Source organism: Alligator sinensis, unplaced genomic scaffold (assembly GCF_000455745.1).
Source record: "Alligator sinensis unplaced genomic scaffold, ASM45574v1 scaffold404_1, whole genome shotgun sequence".
In the NCBI taxonomy this organism is placed as follows: Eukaryota; Metazoa; Chordata; order Crocodylia; family Alligatoridae; genus Alligator; species Alligator sinensis.
Genome location: NW_005841839.1, coordinates 5320226 through 5341950, shown reverse-complemented (window position 1 = coordinate 5341950; position 21725 = coordinate 5320226). Strand labels below are relative to the sequence as shown.

The 21725-nt window shown below is 43.7% G+C and overlaps 1 protein-coding gene across 9 annotated transcripts in view; it reads left to right on the top strand.

Moving 5' to 3' along the window:
- The window catches only part of TBC1D24 (TBC1 domain family member 24), a 55102-nt gene extending 33747 nt beyond the window's left edge, over positions 1 to 21355 (top strand). For 8 of the 9 annotated variants that reach the window (XM_025204396.1, XM_006015580.3, XM_025204387.1 and 5 more), the window contains exons 3-8: positions 7 to 24; positions 5042 to 5200; positions 11384 to 11447; positions 13246 to 13341; positions 14005 to 14239; positions 15643 to 21355. In XM_025204396.1, coding sequence (XP_025060181.1) covers positions 7 to 24; positions 5042 to 5200; positions 11384 to 11447; positions 13246 to 13341; positions 14005 to 14239; positions 15643 to 15797 — 727 coding nt within the window. In that variant the 3' untranslated portion in view covers positions 15798 to 21355. The remainder of the gene's footprint in view (positions 1 to 6; positions 25 to 5041; positions 5201 to 11383; positions 11448 to 13245; positions 13342 to 14004; positions 14240 to 15642) is intronic. The other variant, XM_025204350.1, reaches the window with a different exon arrangement.
- Positions 21356 to 21725: the final 370 nt, after the last annotated feature.

Below are 21725 nucleotides of genomic sequence, written 5' to 3'. Positions count from 1 at the left end.
CTGCAGTGTTACAGCTCCTAAAAGGTAGGTTAAAAAGCCTTGAATTTTTGGGCTTTGCTTACTACTTCCATCTTTGCTTGGCTGAGTCTTTAAAGGCTTTCCACCCTGCTAGTGCTGGGGCAATTGTGCCAGTGCTGATTGCAACATAATTAGTTCCTTTAATTTAGTTAGTACAGAGCACTCGGGAAGTTGTTAAAATGAGGGTTCATGGGACTGGCCTCCTGAAATACCATATTTGCAGTGTCACACAGGTTTCTCAAACTTCATTCTTGAATTAAGGAAATATTAGTGTCTGGGCTGGAACTGCAAGTGTTGTTGGTTGGATTTTTAGCCTTCTACACTGGGAGAAAAAAAAGATACCATGGTAGAAAATATCTCAGACATATTCATAGTTATTTCTGTGTACTTTACCAGCCATGTCTGATTCTTGGCCAGTAACAGGACTTCCTGGGCATCAATACAATACACATAATTAGCATGTTCATACGAGGGTAAAGTCAAGTTTATCACTGTGTAAGGTAAAACCTGGGCAGCCATGCTTAAAGAATTAACCACAGCTATATAATATCTAACTGGGACAACATTTTAAAATATGATTTACTGATATTTGTATCAGGCATTGTCATCTCCAAAATGTAAATAGAAATATTGGTCCAAAAAAATTAATATTCTGTCTTTCTCTCCATGTGGCTGTGATAGCTTCTTGGCCACTGGTTAATGAAGTCAGTCACTGAGGCTTTCTTGGCCTGAGAAGCACAAGAGTGGGTGGTTTTCCCTGAGGTACAAAGATAATAGGGAAGAAAAGAAATATCATCTTGTAAGCATTTAGGACCTTTCAGAGCCACAAATGTGTATAATTCTAATTTGCAGTGTCTTCCAGAGGCTCCCACGGTTATCTCTACAGGTGTCCTGAGCTAACTTCAGAAAGTGGAAAAGACAAATAGATGGACTGATGCAGTGGTGTCCAACCTTTTTGTCCAGCAAGCCTAATTGGCAGCACCCAGCCTGTCCACAGGCCAACTGGTGCTCCCAGTGTGGCACAGGCATGGCAGCCACTATTTGGTTGCATGGGGGAGGGCAAGCCAGCCCCAGCCCCAATACAGCTCTGCAGTGCAAAAGAACGTGCCCTGGCCCTGAGGAGCGGGAGAGTGTGGGGCCCAGTCCCAACTGAGAAGGTGGTGGGGGAAGTGGCCTGGCCCCACTGGGGAAGAGGACATCACTTGGTTCCAACTGGCTGGGTAGGGAATGGGGGTTGAGGAGTTTGTGGGGGGGGGGGGGGGGGCCATTTTAATGGCCACTGCTCCCCCACTGCCAAATTTCTGGACCTGTGAGAAGCCCAACGGGCCAGATGTGATGGTCCACAGGCAGGAGGCTGAGCACCCCTGGACTAATATATAAAATCAAAATCAGAATTAATTTCCTCATACCTTAAATGAAACCACTGCTTAAAGAACCCCATGAAAACTCAAAGATGTTATACAGAGTATTGGGGCTGGAACATCCAGCAACCAGTCAGGTCCTTATTCTAGTGAGTCAGTTTTCATAGGAAGAATATATGTTTTGATGTACACCAGATGCAAGTCTTCCAGAAGCAAAACAAAACCTTTTATCCTGCCCTGAGAATTGCACAAGTTGACATAAGGCATCTTCTCCACTCTTCTGTCTCACACAGTCAGGGTTTGAGTTCCTGGTGTATAAGGCTATATGTGATTTTGAGGCACAGGATCTCATTGCTGCTTACCGTCTGTCCAGGTACTGAAAGAGTTTAAAATGTCATGAGTTTAATAATTTGCAAAAATCCTGGGACTACCAATCCAAAACAAGAAATGGAGAAAGTGATCTAATTTCACTTAATTTTGGAACATCCCTTCCATTAATTGCCTTGGAATACATATAAAGTATGCCTGTGCTGGTTGCGGATGATGATATATTACATTTAAGTTAGCCAGATCTCCTTCTCGGTCCCTTGAATCTCTAAGTGAGCACAAATCCCCAATATCATAGAAAAAAAATTGCAAAGTGTAAATATTTATTTAATTTGCTACATACATGATATAGTAGGGAGGGTTCATTTCCTTCTAGAGAAGACAATGTGAATGAGGTTTGGTTTGGTTTGGTTTTTATTTTTAATATGCACTAGACTGAAATGTTCAATAGTAGAAATTCCAGTAAATTTCTGTGAAGTATGGAGGGGGGTGGGGAACCTTAACGAAGAATGAAAATCTTCAATCACTAAATGGACACAGCTCATCCAGTGCCGATTTCAACCAGCAGCCATTAAAATGGCATAGATAATCCATATTCCATGGATTTTTTCCAAACTATTGAGTCTTTGCACATAGAATTGGAAGGGGTCTCCTGCACCATTAAGTCCAGTCCCTTGTGTTCTTAGGCAGCAGCCATTTACCCAGAGATTCCTAAAAAAAATGTCTAGATGACAATGAGTGGCTTCTATTAATGAAATACCATGCGGCTCAGAATTAGCCATATAGAATTAATTTTCAGCAAGGTATATCAGAGCTATCTGTGCAGCCTGCCCAAGTTGTTAATTTTGCTTTCACTTTGAAAAGCACCTGCCCTATTTGAGTAAAGAGTAAAAACAACTCTTTTCAATACTGAAACACAAACAGCTCTTCTAGTCTTCCATCTGATCATTTCCAATTAGCATTCTTTTATCTGAATAGCTTCTAATTCATCTTTGCTGATCCAAGTTATTCAGTGCCTTATTCATTAAATGGAAATCTGTTAAAGGTAACTGCCAAGTGTCCAAGTATTCCAAGATTTTAATGATTTTTTTCCCTTTAGAATGTGAGTTCTATATGAGGGAGAGGTTGGGTGATTGCAGAGTGTATAGAAGCATTAAACTTTAGGACGATTGCTAAGAGTAAGAATTCTATAAGAATGCTAGTGACACACAAGGTCAAACTGGAGTGTGGATAGATAGGAGTCATTTATCCAGAGCAGTTCAGGATAACCAGGCAAAGGAATAAAGGAGATAGCAGTATGCACTTTAATATTCACAATCCTTGAGGAAATAGAGAAACTGAGCTCTACATGCTTATTAGAGGTTTTGTAGGTATCTTTACATAATGCCCTAATGATGTTTCTTATTAACTTTAGGTTTATTTACCATTTTCCACCCAGATTCTACCATGGCAAACTAATTGACAGCCTTGTAAGATTTCCCTAAATGTGACATGTTTTATGAAGTTCAAGATACTCTGAGCAGTGATCTTTCCCATGAACAGATAAAAAGCGGTTACCCAGTTTTCTTGCATGGTGCTACTGTTTTAAATGAGTGACAAGGTGAAATAGGAAAGAGATTTTAGTGGGCAGGAACTAGACTGAAATTCCAGAGACCTGGATTTAGTTTCTAGCCCTAGCACAGATTTTATTCTGTAACCTTGGACAAGTCAATCTTCCCTGTTTCTCAGCTTCCAATCTGTAAAATAGGACTACTTCCCTAATTCACAGAGGCCTAGATAGAATAAAGTTTGTTAATGACTGCATTTGTTAATGAGGCTGTCCAGACAAGGCATCTTTGTAATTGAGTATCTAGGCTGTAATGCAGTTAGCCCATATGCAATCATATGAGAAAGTTAGTGAGTTGTAAATCTTGACCTGTCCCTAAAATAAAACAGCCTTCCCATTAGGAGTTCTGACCCTAGGCAGCTTAGAGGTGCTGTACTCACTATTGGAAAATTTGCCAGCTGTAGACAGCTCCTGGTCTCTTCTAGCACACAGCGCTTTAAGAATTGATTCGAGTGCATGGCTGAATATTTGGGACTCAAGCGGGAATCTTCGTAAAGTGATGTGACAATGCTTACTGTATGGGGAGCTCCTAACTACACTAATATATCCAGTGCATTATTTGTGAGGGGTCTCTCTGCATGCTGTGAGGGAAAGAAAAGAACCAAAAATGAGTATAAATTAAAATATCATAAGGCCTAGCAAATGTTTGGGACCACTCTGCCCCCAACACCTTTATGGCATGCAGAGTAGATTCTCCAAAGCTTTGCCCAGCTAATTGCTGTCTAGTAGTTTAACACTTGATTTAAGCCATTGTGTATTTTTAGCATGACATACTAAGCTGTGGCACTTGTACTTATAACTGGCTTTTCACTAGGAACATGGATGCAATAACACTTACTTATTTTCCACCCATCATGGGATTGGGTGGATTGGTTTATGTATCCCAGGTTAATGAGTTAATAAATTCAAACTAATTTTAAGTGTTTCTAGTCCAAGAGCACAAAAATAATGAGTTACCCTTCCTCCTATGAGTTACCCCTTCCTACTATATTGGTTTTCAACAACAACAACAAAAGTGGAAGTCTTATTTGCCCTTTGTTTCTTGAGCATTTTGTATGTGCTGAGCTGATATATTCAAGCTTTTTCTACAGCAGTGAGGCCTATAAATGTGTATTTAAAATGAAAGCAGAAGTTCTTAGTATTTGCATGACTCCAGGAACTGGAACTTTTAGAAAATGGCAAGTATCAGGAGACTCGGGATAAAATTGCAAGACTTGTAATCACTGTAAGTATAATGTGGCTGGGACACTTGCAGGAATTCTCTAATTCCATAAATACAAGCAGTGCTTAAGAAAGAAGCATTAGTCAGCATATCAGACTGGACTTGCTCTGTTTGGGTACATCTCTCCTTTATTTATTTTTTTTGTACTCTAATGCTAGAGCATCAGTGTGGGGCCATTTTAAAAGGCAGATACAACTTTTAGGCTGTCACATTTTAAGTAACTCATTCCCACTTCCTTGTTGCTTATCTCTCCTCTGCACATGCAGTGCCAGACCCTGATAGCATGGTGGAGGTATTTCTGTGGGGTTCTTTCTAGCAAAACCAAACCCTTAACGGTCAAGGTTTCTACCAACTTTGGGTAGTGCACCCCTCCAGCAAACCATGGGCTGGAGTTCTGGGGAGCAGAGTATGTGCCACACAGAAGTGCCAGGCAGGTTTTGTTCTCATGTTGCTGTCTCCCTTGTGTGGGGCTTGCCCAGTAACTCTAACCCCTCAACTTGTTCACAGGCAAAATGTGCACTTGGCAGTTCATGCCGAGAACTTCAAGTCTGAAATAGTCAGTGTGAAAGAAATGAGAGATATCTGGTCATGGATCCCAGAGCGCTTTGCACTTTGTCAGCCCCTTTTGCTTTTCACCACTTTGGAGCATGGTTGCAGCCTGAACAGGTAACTTCTTCTTTCCCTGAATTTGTTTCTGTTGTACAAGTAAAAACAAACAACCGCAAATGCTAATTGGATGCAGAAGTCTTCCCGAAAGCAAAAAAAGTGCAGCTACAATGTATTATGGGAGCGAGAAATTGCATATGCCAAGGAAGTTGCCCAGCTGTTACCAAAAGGTAGCTTTCCAAATTGCCACGTAAGGTTGTATCCACACTATGGGAGTGTGCTAGTTCCTCTACCACCATTTACATTGTTAGTCAAAGGAATTACAGCTGTATTTGTTGCATCATGTCAAGTTTTGATAGGATTTTTTTTAATTGCTGTTTTTTGCTTATTTGATTATGCAAGCAGCCCTTGCAAAATTGTTGGAGTGTCAAGGCTGAGGTTTCTTTCATCAGTAAATTTCCTGTAAGTTGGTGACCTGAAAAAAGTGGAAAAATTAGTAAAAGGTTTAGTTCTCCCCCTTCCTGTCATGTGAACAGGTGCCAAAATGAATTCCTGCACACTTTGCATAGTAGGGCAACCATTAATGGGAAGAAGGGTTGAGGTCTATCTAAAGAGTAAACTGAGGCTCGACTTCTTAATAGCTTTGGTAGCAATCTGCCAGTTCCCTTGGAGCAACATAGTTTCATAGTTTTAGGGTTGGAAGGGACCTAATAGATCTTCCAGCCCAACCCCCCGCCAGGGCGGGAGAACAACAAAAAACCCTAAAAACAAAAACGGGACTCAAATGAGTCCAGCCAGGTAGGCATCCAGCCTCTTCTTAAAGACCCCCAGGGTAGGGGCCAGCACCACCTCCCTTGGAAGTTGGTTCCAGCTCCTAGCCGCCCTAACTGTGAAGTAGTTTTTTCGGATGTCCAATCTGTACCTCCTCTCCATCAACTTGTGCCCATTACTCCTTGTTATGCCAGCGGGGGCTAGGGGAAACAGCGTCTCCCCCAAACCCTTCTGGTTCCCCCTAGTGAGTTTATAGACGGTCACCAGGTCCCCCCTCAGCCTTCTCTTGTGGAGGCTGAATAGGTTCAGGTCCCGCAGTCTCTCGCTGTAGGGTCTGCCCTGTTGTCCCCGGATCATGCGGGTGGCCCTCCTCTGGACCCTCTCCATGTTGTCCACATCCCTCCTGAAATGGGGCGCACAGAACTGGACACAATACTCCAGCTGTGGCCTGACCAGCGTCGCATAGAGGGGGAGGATCACCTCCCTGGCTCTACTCGAGATGCACCTGTGGATGCATGACAAGGTCCGGTTAGCCCTGCCAACCATGACCTCGCATTGTCGGCCCATGTTCATCTTGGAGTCAATAATGACACCAAGATCCCTTTCCGCCTCCGTGCTCTCAAGTAGGGAGTTCCCCATCGTATAAGTGTGCTGCTGGTTCCTACTTCCCAAGTGCAGCACCCTGCACTTGTCCGTATTGAAACACATCCTGTTCCTGTTTTCCCACCCCTATAACCTATCCAGATCCTTCTGCAATCTCTCTCTCCCTGCTAGCGTGCTCACCTCCCCCCAAATTTTGGTGTCATCAGCGAATTTAAACAGGTTGCTCATCCTAAACACTCATCCTGGATCTCCAAAAGCTTCACTTTTCACACAATACCAACAAATGAATTGGCTACTTTTTTGAAGGGAGGAAGACAAAGGGTAATCATCTGAAAAAGGTATTTTAAGAGACAGGGTGAGACTGTCAGGAATTTGCTAGCAGTAAGAGGTTAGTGTCAGAAGGAAACTGTTGTGGATTTTAAAATCCAAATGTGTAGTTTCAAAACTAGTTGCAGCATAAAAAAGTTTTCACAGTGGCTTCCTGTGTAGTTCCCTTTACCCTTAAAAGTGTATTAAAATGCTACAGGTTAGAACTGGTCAACGTTTTCTATTGGTCAAAATATGCTACAATTTAGCTATGTCCCCAAGGCAAAAAGATCTTTTACAATAATAACTTAACATCAAGTAAAAGGTGCAGAGCCAAGGATAACAACTATGTTGTTTGCAAGAGTGACAAATATGATGTAAGAATGGGAGCTATTAAGTGCAAGCTCATCACTGAGAGAAACAAATAGTGGGTCCAGTGCAGAGGATGAATCGTACTAGCAAGACTTGCCCTTCAGTGTTCTTCAGCATTTCCTGGAGCAATTCATCATAAGACAGAGTGTGATGACCAGGGATCCTGGTTTTCTCTGATTAAAAATTGCAAATTCTCTGATTAAAAACCCAAAATCCATGATAAAAATTAAAGGCCCCCCCACAGCTTTTCCCAGTGCTGCTGGTGCCCCGCAATTCCCCTCACAGTCTCAGCAGCCCTCCTGATGCCCCTCACAACAGCCCTCCAGATCCACAGACACTGACACCTACCCCAGCAGGTAAGTGTGTGTGGGTGGAAAGGGCGGGGCAGGGTGGGGGAAAGAGAAGGTGCTGGGGAAGTAGATCAAGAAGCGGGGGAGTGTGCTCCGGTGCCCACTCCCAGGAGCAGGGCTGGTGGGTGAGGGCATGGGTCACACTGTGGGCCACACACATGCCAGCCAGCCGGCCTGACAGGAGGTTCGCACACGGAGGCTGCCACTGCAACTCTGCCACTGCACCCTGCACTACCATCCCGTGGCCATCTGAATGGCTTTGTGGGCAGGTGGCGCAGGGCATGGCAGCAGCAGTCTGGTGGCAGCCACCGTGTGCAGGCCACATATGTGCCACCCAGCCGGGGGGTGAAACGGGGGGCTTGCATTCAGCGGCGGTAGTTACCTTCCTGACAACACATACATTGAAAGAGTTCTTGGAGGGTAGACAAGATGGAGGTAGATGGCTCCATTGCTTCCCCCCAAAAGCAGGGTTCATGTTCTCAAAAACTGGATGGAACTATCATGAACCCACAATACTTTGACAAGTTTGTGGACTATCGTGCATGTTTTCTTGAATTGGTTTTACTATGTCATATGTAGTTTGCGTATAGGCAGTGTCAGATTGTGCTTAGACTTACATTTTCTGTATGAATTTTGCTCTTTGATATTAATGTAATTTTATATCTTTTTATATTTTGATCAAAGCTGTTTAGTAGGGAAACAGTTAACTTAAGCCTTCCTCACCTATTCAAACTTAAGAGAAGTAATTGCAGAGAATAAGCATCTGACATGAGTAGGTTTAATGGCCAGTTGAATAGAGAGAGAGTTAGCTATGTTAGTCAGAAGTCAGGGTAGAACTGCATCTGTATAGACTGAGTTAGTAATAACCAGGGATCTGGGTTTTCCATTTCCCATGGAGTCTGTGGAGGAGACATAAGCAATGCATGAGGTAGGATGTGGGGGGCTCACACCCCCTGCCAGATTTCTGCACCCACAGCAGGGCACGGGGCTGCAGCCTGGCCTAACCAACACCAGGCAGGAGCTGCCTCTGTAGCCCAGCAGGTGGGACCTGGAGCAGAAGGGTAGAGTGGGGCGGGGAAGCTCAGTGCTGCTGCTTTCACCAGGGCCACCAAGGTGAGGTGCCCCCTGCCCACCAGCCAGCAGCAAGTGGGCACAGCTCCGCACTGCTGTCATGGCACCTCCCCTTGGCAGCTATGGTGGCACAGCACTCCCTACCACATGGGGTCCTGCCTGTTGGGCTGTGAAGGCAGCTCCAGCCCAGTGCCAGTCAGACCAGGCTGCAGTCCTGCGCCCTACTGTGGGCTCAGATATATGGGGAGACACATGCCCCCGCCCCCCCCCCCCCCCCCCGCCATGCATCACCTGTGCCCACACCCCCCTGCATCCCATGCAGTCCCCCTTCCCCATGCACAGGGAGGCCAGGGCCTCGGGATGGGGGGGCAGTGGGTCAGGAGCAAGGGGTTCCAGCAGGGCTTGGAGGGTGGGGGACTGGGTCAAGAGTGAGGGGCACCAGCAGGGCCAGGGGGCTGCAGGTTGGGAGTGAGGGGCACCAGCAGGGCTGGGGAGTGGGGGACTGGATCGGGAGTGAGGGGCAGCAGCATATCAGGGCAGTCCAGTGCCACAAAGCGGAGGCGGGGGGGACAGCCACAGCTGGACCTGTCCTGATGAGCAAAGGGGGCAGGGGGAGCTCTGATTTTCCATGCAGGTGGTGATAATTGCGGGGGGGGCTCAGCTCCGCATTCAGACTTTATCCTGCAGGCATCTATGGTGCTACTGGCGGTGGGGGGGGGGGGGGGGGGGGAGCGGGGTCAGGAAGCTGCAGGGGTGGGACAAGGCCACTGGTGCTGGCTCCGCCCCGAGCCCTCCGCTGCCACTGGGTCGGGTCGGCCCAGGTCCGCTGCTCCCCCCTGCCATGGCAGCCTGGCTTCTCCCCGCCCTCAGGCCCTGTCCCACTTCTCCCCTCCCCCCACTGCTGCGCATTGGAGGGATGGGGAATAGGCCCGGACCCCAAGCAGCAGGAGGTAAGGGGGGAACAGGTTGGGGAGAGGGGGGTGGGCCCACAGGGCTCCCCCCCTGCCCCCGCTCCCCCCCACATTGTTGATGGGCAATTGGCTAGTTGTAAATATATCAATAAAACATTGTGTTCAAATGATTTGTCTGTCTGCCCCTCTCTCTCTCTCTCTCTCTCTTTCATTTTAATCATGGAAAAACATGGATTTGGGGCTTTTTATTCAGAGAATTTGGGATTTTGTAATAGAGAAAACCAGGGTCCCTGGTTATAACACATGAAGCACAAGCTCTTGTGAACCCAAGTTCACCTGCAGATATGGTCTGAGGTGCTTGAGCCAGGCTCTTCCAGACAATGATGAATTTATATTTCAAGAGACCTGTAGTGAGAACACCTGGCTATTCAGGCTATGCACGGAAGGACATTTAAGTGAGAGATGGTATACTTGGGATATATCTGAAAGGATGTGGATATTCTCATGATCATAATAATTGGATAATAATTTGTCATAAAAAAGACTCCTGGTCTGGTAAAAAATGCCCCCCTTGGAAAGCAGGAAGTTGTATAGAAGTATGAGCTCCCTAGGAATTCAATGAATGATGTAAGTAAATGGCCAGATAAGAAACTTAAGACTTGCTATGAGAGCAAGTGTTTTGTTCTGAAGTTTCCTGGGCGCATAGTGTTTTGGTCCCTCCTCCAGCAAGCTGGGTATTTTGGCTGATGAGAAGTTGCAGGGAAGATATGAGGCAGGAGCTGCTTTCTGGCCTGTTGCACTGAGTAAAAGGTGTATGATGCAGGGTAAAATCAGATTATATTTCTTTTTCTTTGTTCATTCTTGTACTTGCCTATATTGCAAGATATAGCTATGGATTTCTTGTTTGCTCTTGTTTCTATAATAAATATTTTTGTTATAAAAAATAACTTACTATTGTATATACAGAATACAAAATGGCCCCAGGGCCAGAGCTGCAGCAGCTTCCCCTCTCCCTGCCACCTTGTGCTCAATTGTAAGGTAAGGGGCATTTCCCCCCATGTTAAATGTGGGTTGGAAGGAATCCTCTTCTAATCAAGTAAATACAATAACAATATTGTCAGTGGTAAGTGTGATTTCAGAGTGTTTGGCCATAGATTTTGGAGCATTTGACCATACAGGCAGGCCTTTTCCAAAGAAGGACAAAATCTATCATTTTTGAGCATATGACCTGAAAAGGGTGTAATTCTTCCAGCTGGCAAAATCTCTGCCAAGAGTTGTCAGTTCCTAGATGAGGCAGGTAAAGCTGAGGCACCATTGGTCAGGAAGATGACCTGAAGAGCATCTCAGTCTCTTCTCAGCGGTCAAGCAGAAGACCGCAGAGACGGGTTCAGGGCTGAATGGCACTCCAGAAGATGTGAGAACATCCTGGAGTGTCTCAAAAGCATAGGTGAGTGAGGGGTGGGGAATAAGCCTCATAAGAGACAGCATTCTGGGATCAACAACGGGCTCAATTTTCCTTTGTTTCACTTCGTGTGAAGTGAGTAGAGACTGCCACTGTTGTTACTTGGTAGTGTCTTGCACCCATTTTACACAAGGATAAATGTCCATGCCAGGTGCTAAGCAGTAGCAAATCAGGCCTCTAATCTTTGTTAGGAATCTCTGCTATCATTTGAATTGTACTGTTGGAGACATTTGCAATAGGTATTCTGCTCCAGCCATTGTTCTTCTGTACTAAAAAACAATCTTGAGTTAGGAGAAATAGTGGGTCTAGCAACAAAGGCTGCATGTGGAATTAACAAACTAGTATCTTAGGGGCCTAGTTAACTAAGGAGCCATCTTTTTTTATATATGTATAACAGGTTTTATTCTCACATTGAGGGACATGAGCCAACTCTTCTCCTAATCAAGACGACAGCCAAAGAGGTGAGTGGAATGAAAGGTAACTAAAAGGGTGGTATGCTGTGTCACTTGGTTATCTAAAACCCATTCTGCCTTGGACAGTGGTTTATAATGAAAAGGAGGAGACAGCTTACAAACGCATTTCATAAGGGCATATGCTTCAAACTCAGATATCTAATGTGCTCTTCACTCATCGTGGGCTATCTCCTGTAAACCTTTTACAAGGATAAACCCTAGAACCTTTGTTCAAGGCTGGCATCCCTTCTCTTGTAATCCTAATGTGATGGTAGTAGTGGTACAGGACTGCAGGCGCTTCCACACAGAATTCTGGTGACTACATTTTCATGTAAGCATTCATTACATGTTTGTAATGATGAAAACCAGTGAGAGGCTGTAGGATTGTACTGACCTGGATGTTCATACTTCATAGAAACTATTTTGCTCAAGGATATCCTGCAGTTCTCAAAAGGATGGGAAGTATTAGACTTCATATTAAAAAATCAGACTGCTGATCTCATGGTTGTGACAAAACCTTAACGAAATGTCATGGAGCTCTAAACTGCACTGTTGCACAGAAGCAGAAGTCATTTGGAGACAGTGTGGGTCACATACTTCACAGCTCTTAAAAATTTGCTTACAGTGTTCACCTACCCATCCAGTCTGTAGGCTCCTGCCTCTGCTCATGTCCCTGCAGGGTGGTTATACAGACTTGTGGCACTGTGGCTGACAACCTCCTGCTTTGTTACCCATTTGCAGCCACATTGTAAGCCATGGTATTCAGTTTCACTGAGTTTTCATGCATGCAAATAAAAGCAGAATTTGATCTATTGTTCCTAAAGCTAGAACCATATCAGCTAGATTAGTAGCCGATGTGATTTCCATTATATTAACGGAAAAGGGAGAGTACATCTGCCTTGATCAAGTATCATTCTCTTCTTGACCTATAGAGTGCTATTAAGTCAAAGTTCACAGCTGCTGCTGGTCCATTTTCTGCCCCCCTCCCCCACTTCCTTCCCCCCACTTAGATGTAAGACAGGATGGAAAGAGGAGGAGAAATATCAGTTACCTGAGAGGATGCCATCATCTCTTGTTAAGTACATTTTAAAATACTGAAAAAAATATTTTGCTGGCTTCTACACTCTGCCTCTTTTACAGAGCAGATTTAGGGATGGATATGAATACTCTTTATTTTGCTTTCTGTGTACATTTAATCAGCAAAATTACTTGTTGGTGCCAGGAGCTGTTCTCCCAGTGCTGTAGAAGGTTTATCTGCTAGCATAACCAAAGAGAAACTTCTGAACCCATGTTTTGACTGGTTTTTTTGAAGAAATATGGAACCTTCTTTCCTGGACTATACTAATAAATACAGTTGTCTTCAGCTCAGCTGTGGGAAACTTTTTGCTAGTGTGCACAATGTAGTAGAAGGCAGCAAAATATCTCACAGCTCTCTATCACTTGTTGACAGGTGCTACATAGTGGTGCTCATGTTATAATTTGAGTTGGTGCCCTTGATTTTAGGGGAGACACAAAAACAAGGAAGCAGTGTTTTGGTTTTCATAACTTTTTCTTGCCAGTAGCTATGTCTAGGATATTTCTGTCTGTGGCACTTATGGCCCCTTGCATACCTGTAGTATGAACACTTCAGAATTCAGAAGCTAGTTTGTCTAAATATTTTGTGTTCTCCTGCTCTAGAGACTTTCAATTTTGAACTGTGTGAAACCATTGGGTATGGGCTTTGAAGCCTGTTGGAATCAATGGTTTAAAATACCCTTTTCCTATAAGAACTGATGAAAAGCCCACTGACCTTACTGTATGTTTTTAGGTCTGTGGAGCATATTTGTCAACAGACTGGAGCGAGCGCCGGCGAGGAGGAAACAAGCTGAGTTTTTTCGGGACTGGAGAGTGCTTTGTGTTCAGGGTAAGTAGTTACTGCCACTCAGTATTGAATGATAGTGACCAAACTTTAACAGCTATTTACTACCACTATTTTGCACCTGGACTGGAATTGGTGGGTGGACAGGCTTCTGATCCAGTGCATGCCCTTGTGGCCTTAGTCATTGAGGCCCATTTTGAATGGCTGTGGGAGATTTTCTTTTTTAAGTCTGGGCTGAGACCCTGTCTCCTAAGTGCAGAATATTTTCTCAGGAGGCTAGGTGTAGACACGTCATAAAAATCCTTGCCTCTTACACTTTGTAGGTCATACCTTTTATTGAACTAATTATATAGTAAGGAGCCTGTACCTCCCAGCTATATGGGTTGGTCCAATAAAAGATACCACTCGTAAATCCTTGCTTTGCATTTGTTATGGACCATCACCGATACATTGTCACCCCAACACTAACACACAAATAGTAAGATAATTCAAGAACTATCTCATATAGCCTAGTTTCCCTATTCAACCCTCTACAAAGCAAAAGCCTATCTGGCACCATTCCTATCAGTTACACTCAAGGATATTGTCCAACTCCCTTGCCATGACATGCTGTTGGGGGTGCTTGAAGGGCTCGAAGACTGGCTTGTGGTCAGAGCTTTTAGAGCAGTGGGCTTCCACCAAGTAACTCTTTTCTCTTCTCTTGCACAGTTGCAGCCAGAAGTGGAACGCTATGAGTGGGTGATAATCAAGCACCCGGAGCTGGCAATGGCTGGTTCTGAACGAGGGAGTCATTCCACACAGGCTTCCAGTGCCACATCCTTCAGTTCTGTCCCCTTAGACCCATCAGATCGCCTTTCCCCCTTCCTTGCTGCTCGGCACTTCAACTTGCCTTCCAAAACGGCTTCTATGTTTATGGCTGGCAGCACCGAGTGTATCATCATAGGTAAGTCTATGGGATTTGTACAGACATCCTGCCATGCCTCCCTAATGTTCACAGTAGATGGTGGCTCAAGCTGTTTCTAGCTTTATTGTCACTCAGTATTACTGTAGCTATAATGAGAAAAGTGGCTGAAAAATCCTGGTCTTCCAAATTTCCATCCAAAAATTGCATTTTTGAACTGAACATTTTTGCAATGATTCATTGGTGTGAATTTAGTAAGGTTTTTGAGTGTACTTGGGCTTTCCTCCTGCCTCATATCTGATTACTAATTTCCTGTTCTAGGATTATTAGTAATGAGGTGTTGGATCATGAGAGAAATTAGAATATAGCAACACACTTGCCGCTACGGTGTTGCATCTGCAGTACTACTAAGGATGATCATAGCCCATAATAAAGTAGTCATCTACCTAAACTCCAGTAAAATGTGTAGAAGGGACCTGCTAAGATAGCTTCTCATTCAGTGGCTCCCAGATTAAGATACCAGCTTGTGATACCTAGTGTCTACTAATTCCTGTTCAGTAATGAACATGCCAGCCCTGTGTGGGCTAGTCTTCTCCAGCACACAACCAGCTCACAATACAAGCTCAGTTGGAGGTTAGAATGTACATACTTAAACTTAGAGAACATTGATGCTTACATCTTGGTCATCACAAAACAATATTGTTAGGTATAGCAGTGACAGAGGAACAAGTCCCATGTCTTCACGTGGGTACATAGGAATTACCATCTCATTCAGTCACCAGCATGGAACAAGACTTGCCACTGCACTTAATTCCTCAAGTGATGTATATATTTTGTCTAACATCCTTTCTTGTTCTGTTGCTCTCCAGACAGCATCTTTTCATTTAGTTTAGCCCTGAAAGTCTCTTATCTTTCTTCTCCTTCCCAACACCTCTCTTGATGAAGTTAAGTTTACTTTCAGGTCACTGAATTTCCTGTCCATCTAAGTTCTGTGGGATATTCCAGCATTCAGATCAGTCCTAAATCAGTATCAACTACTCTCATCAACGTGCAATTTACTTTAGACTTCGTTTTACAAGCATCTAGAAGATCATACTAGTGCCATTGCTATCATTTGTAGGACTCTACCCTCTCCTCCCCACCCTCCCACCTCCTTCCCCTCAACTCCTTTATTGCCCAGTATGTTCCCTGGGGGCTTTTTCTATCCCTTATTCTTTCTCTTGTTACTGAAGTTAGTAGCTGCCTGGACCCTTCTTTAAAAACATCACAAAGGCAATCAAGTGTTAAGATAAGTCTACAACCTGTAAGATAAGTCTTGGTTTTCTCAGCTCAACAAGCAACAACTCAGCCAACATCCCCCAAAACTGGTCTTGGTTTTATCATCTCTTTTCCATGAATTTGCATCTGTGAAATCAGTCTAACACTTGTTCTTCCTCTCTCTGCAGGAGGTGGTGATGGCCAAGCTTTCTACCTCGATGCAGACCTGAACCATGGGAGAACCAGCCACTGCAATACCTTCAATAATCAGCCACTGTGCTCTGAAAACTTCCAAATCTCTGTTTTGGAGGTGTGGGGGTTCAAGGACACCTTGAGTGTCTGAGCCCCCAAACAAGCTCACAATGTCTCAGAATTCTCAAGACAGACCAATAGTAATGTAAGAGCTAGCACAAGTTATCTTGGGCTTGTTATCATTTCATACTGACTAAAGAGCATGCTAAAAATGCAGGGCTTAGCTATTTACTTGTTGCATAGAAAGATGCAATAGTAAAGGGCTAGATGATGCAGCTGGTTAATTCCTTAGCTGCTTACTTCTAGAGACCTGGGTTCAAATACCACTTTCAGTAACAAGTGGGACTATGGTGATTTCAGTCTGCTCCAAAGCAGACTTCTGTCCATATTGTAGAATCACCACACAGACCAATGCAGTTCAGGTCTAAGGCCTAGGACGTGCTAAGTGGAACTGAGGTATGTTGGCAGAGCTCCATGGCACTTGTACAGTGCCTGACTTAAGCCAGTGATGTCAAGCTTTCAACTTGCAGGAATACCCTACAATCTACAAAATATAAACCACTGTCTTGTCTCAAATAAGATCAGTATCCTTCTACAAAGAGACTCTAACTGTAGTTCCTACAGCCAGGCAGGCTCATGTGGTCCTTTTCATCACTCATTCATGAACAAGTTAGAAAAGCCCTTGACTTGTGGAAGGAACAATGATTGTTAATTATGTTTTTCCTTGCATCTGATACCCACTCGTGTTCTAGTTTCATTTTCCTGTCGAGTTTGCTCCTCTGTAAAAGGTATTGTCTGGACAATGGTTTCTCAGAGGGCTGACTTTGTGTTTACATTCTTATTCCATATCAGCATAATGACTTCAAATTATAATATGACTTGCGGGTCAGGCAGCTAAAATCAGCAGGGTATATGCAGTGTACAAATTCTCATCTGTTTTCATTTGTCATGGCAGCTAAGATGAGGCTTTGCACCAGGAAGTGATAACTGTCACAATGGGACAATGTGGGGGAAGACTTGAGGCAATGTTAGCCATTGAATACAGTAACTCAGTGATTTTTCTAAAGGGAAATTGATACGGTGAGGTGATTCTTCTTCCAATGCAGAAAGCCAAGCATACTTATCAATGTCAGTCTTATGCCTGGGATTGTACAAGTTCCTGAGAGAGGCTGTAGGGGATGCTGTTCCTCTATCTCATGAGTCTGCCAGGTGAGACTAATGCTTCATCCAGTCCCTCCCTCCATGTGAAAGGCAAGCTGCTTTGCTAGCAATGACTTTTTGGTGCAGGTTAGACAAGGCAGAAAAGGCTTCTCTGGCTCCCTTAAGTTCTCCTGGGTCTCTTCCCCAATTGTGCTTTGTTATCTTGAGTGATTAAAAGTGATTTCCCATTGCCTGAGATTTAATTAGCTGCCTGGATTTGGGACTGGTACGTACTAAGCAGGGGGAGGACATTTCAATGCTCATTGGGGACCGGTATGAGCAAAAAAATTGGAGAATTCTCTACATAGCTCAGACAGCTCACCAGTAAAGGGGAGATCTCTAACTAAATGGAGGAAAGGGGAATGCTGTTTCTTCTGGAGATATACACCTAGATGACTGCACTAAACTGGGGACTCTTAATGGTTATTTTTTATGCTGGATTTCTTTCATAAAGCAAGATCAAAATGTGCAGTCCCAATCAGTGGCTCAGTGGGCTAAGCAAGGTCTTGTTAGAATCCGATTCAGTTAGACTTAGAGTCCAATTCAGCTGACTGGCTTGCTCACTGTCTACACACTGTAGATGTGTAGCTACAGTCTACAGTCTACACACTGTCGATGCCTGATGCAAGCTGTATTCTGTGTGAAGTGAGCTTCTGGCACCTAGCCTTGCACCTGGCATAGGTGACTAGGAGTCCAGTGAGTGAAGTTATCGCATTGCCTACATTAGTTCCCAGGTTTTAATTGACTAAACCAAGACCCTTTCTCCTCCAGGTAGTCTTAGAGCACAGGTTCACTTTTAAAGTCTCAGGGTTCTGAAATGTCAGTTCACTCCTTAATTCTACCAGAAGGAATATAACTTCAGCCACACTCTAACCAATAGATTACAAAAGCAAGCAGTCATTGTCCAATATTCCTTGCAAAAGTTGCACACGCAAATTTTGTGCACAGCTGCCTGCTATCAAATATGTCTTATTCAAAATACTGTTTATTTTTGTGTCCAGCTTTTTGAGGAGGAAAACAGGCCCTCCTGCTGGCAGTACAAGGAGCCACTTTGAAAACAGATTTCCACCCACTGGGATGGAGGGATCCTTGGAAATAAGAACAGGGAAGGTTCACTAGTTTAGTTCAAGCATAGTTTAGTTCAAGTCCCAAATACAATATCCCAAATCTTTGTCTTGGGAGTAAATCAGCCAGTTCCCAGATAGTTTCTGCCCAAGATGGTTAATTGCACTGATAGTATGGAGAGCTCCAGTCCCTGAAATGAGATCTGGACTTCCTTCCAAAGCAAAGGAGAAAATAACCAAGGTGACAGATTTATATTTAGTAGGTTGAGCTCCAGATAGCTCCTCTTCAGCCAGATCACTGTTCAGGTATCACTAGAAGGGTTCCTAAACCTGCTGATGCTCTCCAGGTGATGCTGCTGAGTATAGCCTGGGAAAACAAGTGAGAACTGTGTTCCATAGACGGTCACTTCATTAACTGCTCTGACATGGGTAGATCATATCTCAGTAGTGAGCAATGTAAAAATCCCCTTGGTGCCTTTAACTCATTGTGTCTGCTTCTCAAAATAAGACTTCTCCAGATTGGTACTTGACCTGAAAAGGCAGTGACATGGAGGTGGTGGGGTATGGTTAATGCATCTTTTGACAGAGCTGGGAGCAGCTGATACAATCTAACTGCACCTGTTACTATTGATGGAAAAGAGCCTTGACAATTATACAGTGTTTTACAAGCTCCTGGCAAGTGCTTCCTTCTGCCTGTCAGATACTGGAAAGTAAATGCCATATCACTCTTTGATACTTATTAATACCCTATCATCTTTGCTTGTGCAAAAGATTAATTCAGATATCTTTAGAGGGATCTTCTAAATATATTTTCCCTGGCCCTCATCCTCCCAGATTGTCTACAGTTTGCTCTCTCCCTCAAGCTGTTTGTTGGCAAGAGCAAATGAATCTTGCCTAAAGCAATTCACTTCACTTTTTCTGTCTGCAAAATACAGCCAGAGATCAGCAGAAATGTTTTAATTTTCACGTCTCCCTCCCACCTGTACTGTACATAGCAATAGAGTTTAAGTGTCATAGTTATCTTGCTCCTCAAATCATATCTGAAAAGTCCCTTCCCTCTCTTCCCCCAGTATGTTTGGGTGGAAGCATGACCTCATGAAATAGCAGGAATAGAAGCTGGTGTGACAAACTTGGTTTTAGAAATACTAGCATGATTTTTTCTTCCATAAAGCCTGAAGGAAGTTAAGCATGCATTTGTACCAAAAATCTATGGGATTTAGGCACCTGACTCTCAGGTCCCTTAGAAAACCAGGGTAATAGCAGCCTCTAAATCCTCTCACAGCTAGGGCCCACAAAAAACCCTTAGAACATATATAGGTAGTCATTTGCAGAAAGACAGCAAGCTAAAATTAAGACTCCACTTCATAAAGGAGGTCATTACAATGGGTGTTGGATGTCTGTGGCTAGTAATTTCTAAGGAAACATCTTTGCAGTTGGAAAGGGAATATAAACGTTACCTTTGGAGCACTTTTGTGGGGGAGGAGGGAGGCCATTATATAGAGTGGACCTTGTGCTGGGAAGATCCTGTTGCATGAATCCTGCTTTGGAAATGGTGGCTCACAAGTCTGTGAACTTGTCACAGAAGTAACTTCTCCCTTCTGCCAGATGGATAGGGAAGCTGATCATATCTAGGACTATTTTTCTTTGTTCATATCAATACCAGCAGCGTCAGTTTGCAAGAGTTGGTGCTAAAAATGTCATTAAGGCAAGTATTTAAGAAAAAAAATCCTAAAAGACCAATTTAGTATTTGTACATTCTGTGTCTGAACATTGCACTTGCAGAGAAGCTGCAGTAATCTATCACGGGGGACTGTACAAAGTTCTTTCTTTTGTGTGCTGCTTTTGTAATTGCTCAGTAAATACTAATGCTTTTTGTGTGTGTGTGTGTGTGTGTGTGTGTATATATGTGTGTGTGTGTGTATATATGTGTGTGTGTGTGTATATATGTGTGTATATGTATATATATATATCATTCTCTTTAAATGGGGAGCCATAGCTCTGTAACCTGAGGGAATTTCCTTTCCAGTGACAAAGTTGTCTGTGCAATTAAAGAGTAAAACAGAAATCTATCCAGGTTCATGGATCTTGGTGCAATCATGGTCCATATGCCCCATGCAGAGCTCTTGGGGCTGAGCTTACAGACCAGTTTTTGAGAAGACTGCTACAGTGGTGGCTTATCAGAGAATTGCAAGTATCCTAATGGCTCCTACTGTGAAGTCCGTTAACATTATAGTGCTTCTGAATAGCTGCTGATAATGTACACTCCCTCTGGGAAGAATACTCCTAATGGCATGGCAGGGGTGGTATTGAGTGCCATTTGACTATGCTGTTCATATAAAGTCAAGGTTTTGGCTTTTGAGAAGTCATTGCTGCCCTTTTGGAAGTGAATCTCTGATTTCCTGAGGAAACATTTTTGCTCTGTAATATTTTAGTAGCCAGGAGGATTCCTGGGAAGGGAAAGCAGATAAGACTAGAAACCCTCAGACAGCTGAAACTGGACTGAAGTTACTGTTAATAGCTTCTGAGTTGCTTGCAGTCCAGAGGCCAGCTGTTATCCAGTCCCATGTGTCTGGCATTTGAGCGTCTTGGAAGTTAATTGTTTCCTGAAAGATATGCGCTGTTTGATTACTTTTCATCTTTTTCTCAATGGAAAGGTGACACAAAAGGAAACTCTCTTCTGTGTTAAACTCTTTTGCTATAGGATGAGATAAAATAGGCTGTTATTTAAAGAATTAAATTCATCAACAGAATTCTGTTTAAGCCAAAAGAAAACAACATCTTGCATATCAATCAACTCCTCCTGTGTGTGCGTGTGCATATGTGTTTGTGTGTGTATCACCTTTCTGATCTCTCTGCGTGTGTTTGAGTATGTGCATGTGGATTTAAATCCTATCTTTACCCCCATTGGAATCTGTGTCCTACTTTGCTGAGGAATCTTGAGTTTACACTGCCTTGGTGACAATGCAGTCTCCATGACAACAATCCATGATGTTACAGCCAGTGGGGACTCAGACCCACCTGCAGCTAGGGCAAAGAAAAAGCTCAGCTGTTGCTATCACCATTTGGAATACTCCAGGGAAATGGAGCACCGAGAGTTTTGGATGCTATCTCATCTTTATGTGATACCAGCTATGTCTTGTGATCCAGCCCCTTTCTGAGATGATTTTTTTTTTATTAGTAGTCTGTCAATAGTTGATGTGACTGTGTAGATTTTTCTGTATGTTGTTTTTCTCAAGGTGATTGTAGTGCTGCCTAATTGTGACTTTTGAGGTTGTGCAATTATGGTCCTCATATGGTCCTCACTGTTGGTGTTGAATGTTTCTGTGTTTGTACAGAATTTGAATTGTACACAAAAATAAACATGAAACCTTTTGGCTTCACCCTTTCAACACAGCTGTCTGGTATGGATTCCTTGTTCTAAAAGTAGGAGACCTTTCCATCACATTGTGAGAAATGGGATATCAGCACTTGCAAGCATTCCACAGAAAAGTTCATAGAGGGGCTTAACTGCTGCTTCTGAGCTTATTTACAGCAGGACGTGATGCCTGAACCAAGATCAAGGTTGCATCCTGCTAGGTGCTGTTTGTGTGTATAGTAGACAGTCCCTGCCCCAGAGTTAGCAATCCAAATAGACAAGATGAGGGGTGAGAGAGAAAGCCTGTTGCCTCCCTTTTACAGATAGGGAAACTGAGGCCTTGAGAGTCCAATCATTTGTTTTACAGGGTATCTGGTGTATTTGGGGTCAAGATGACTCA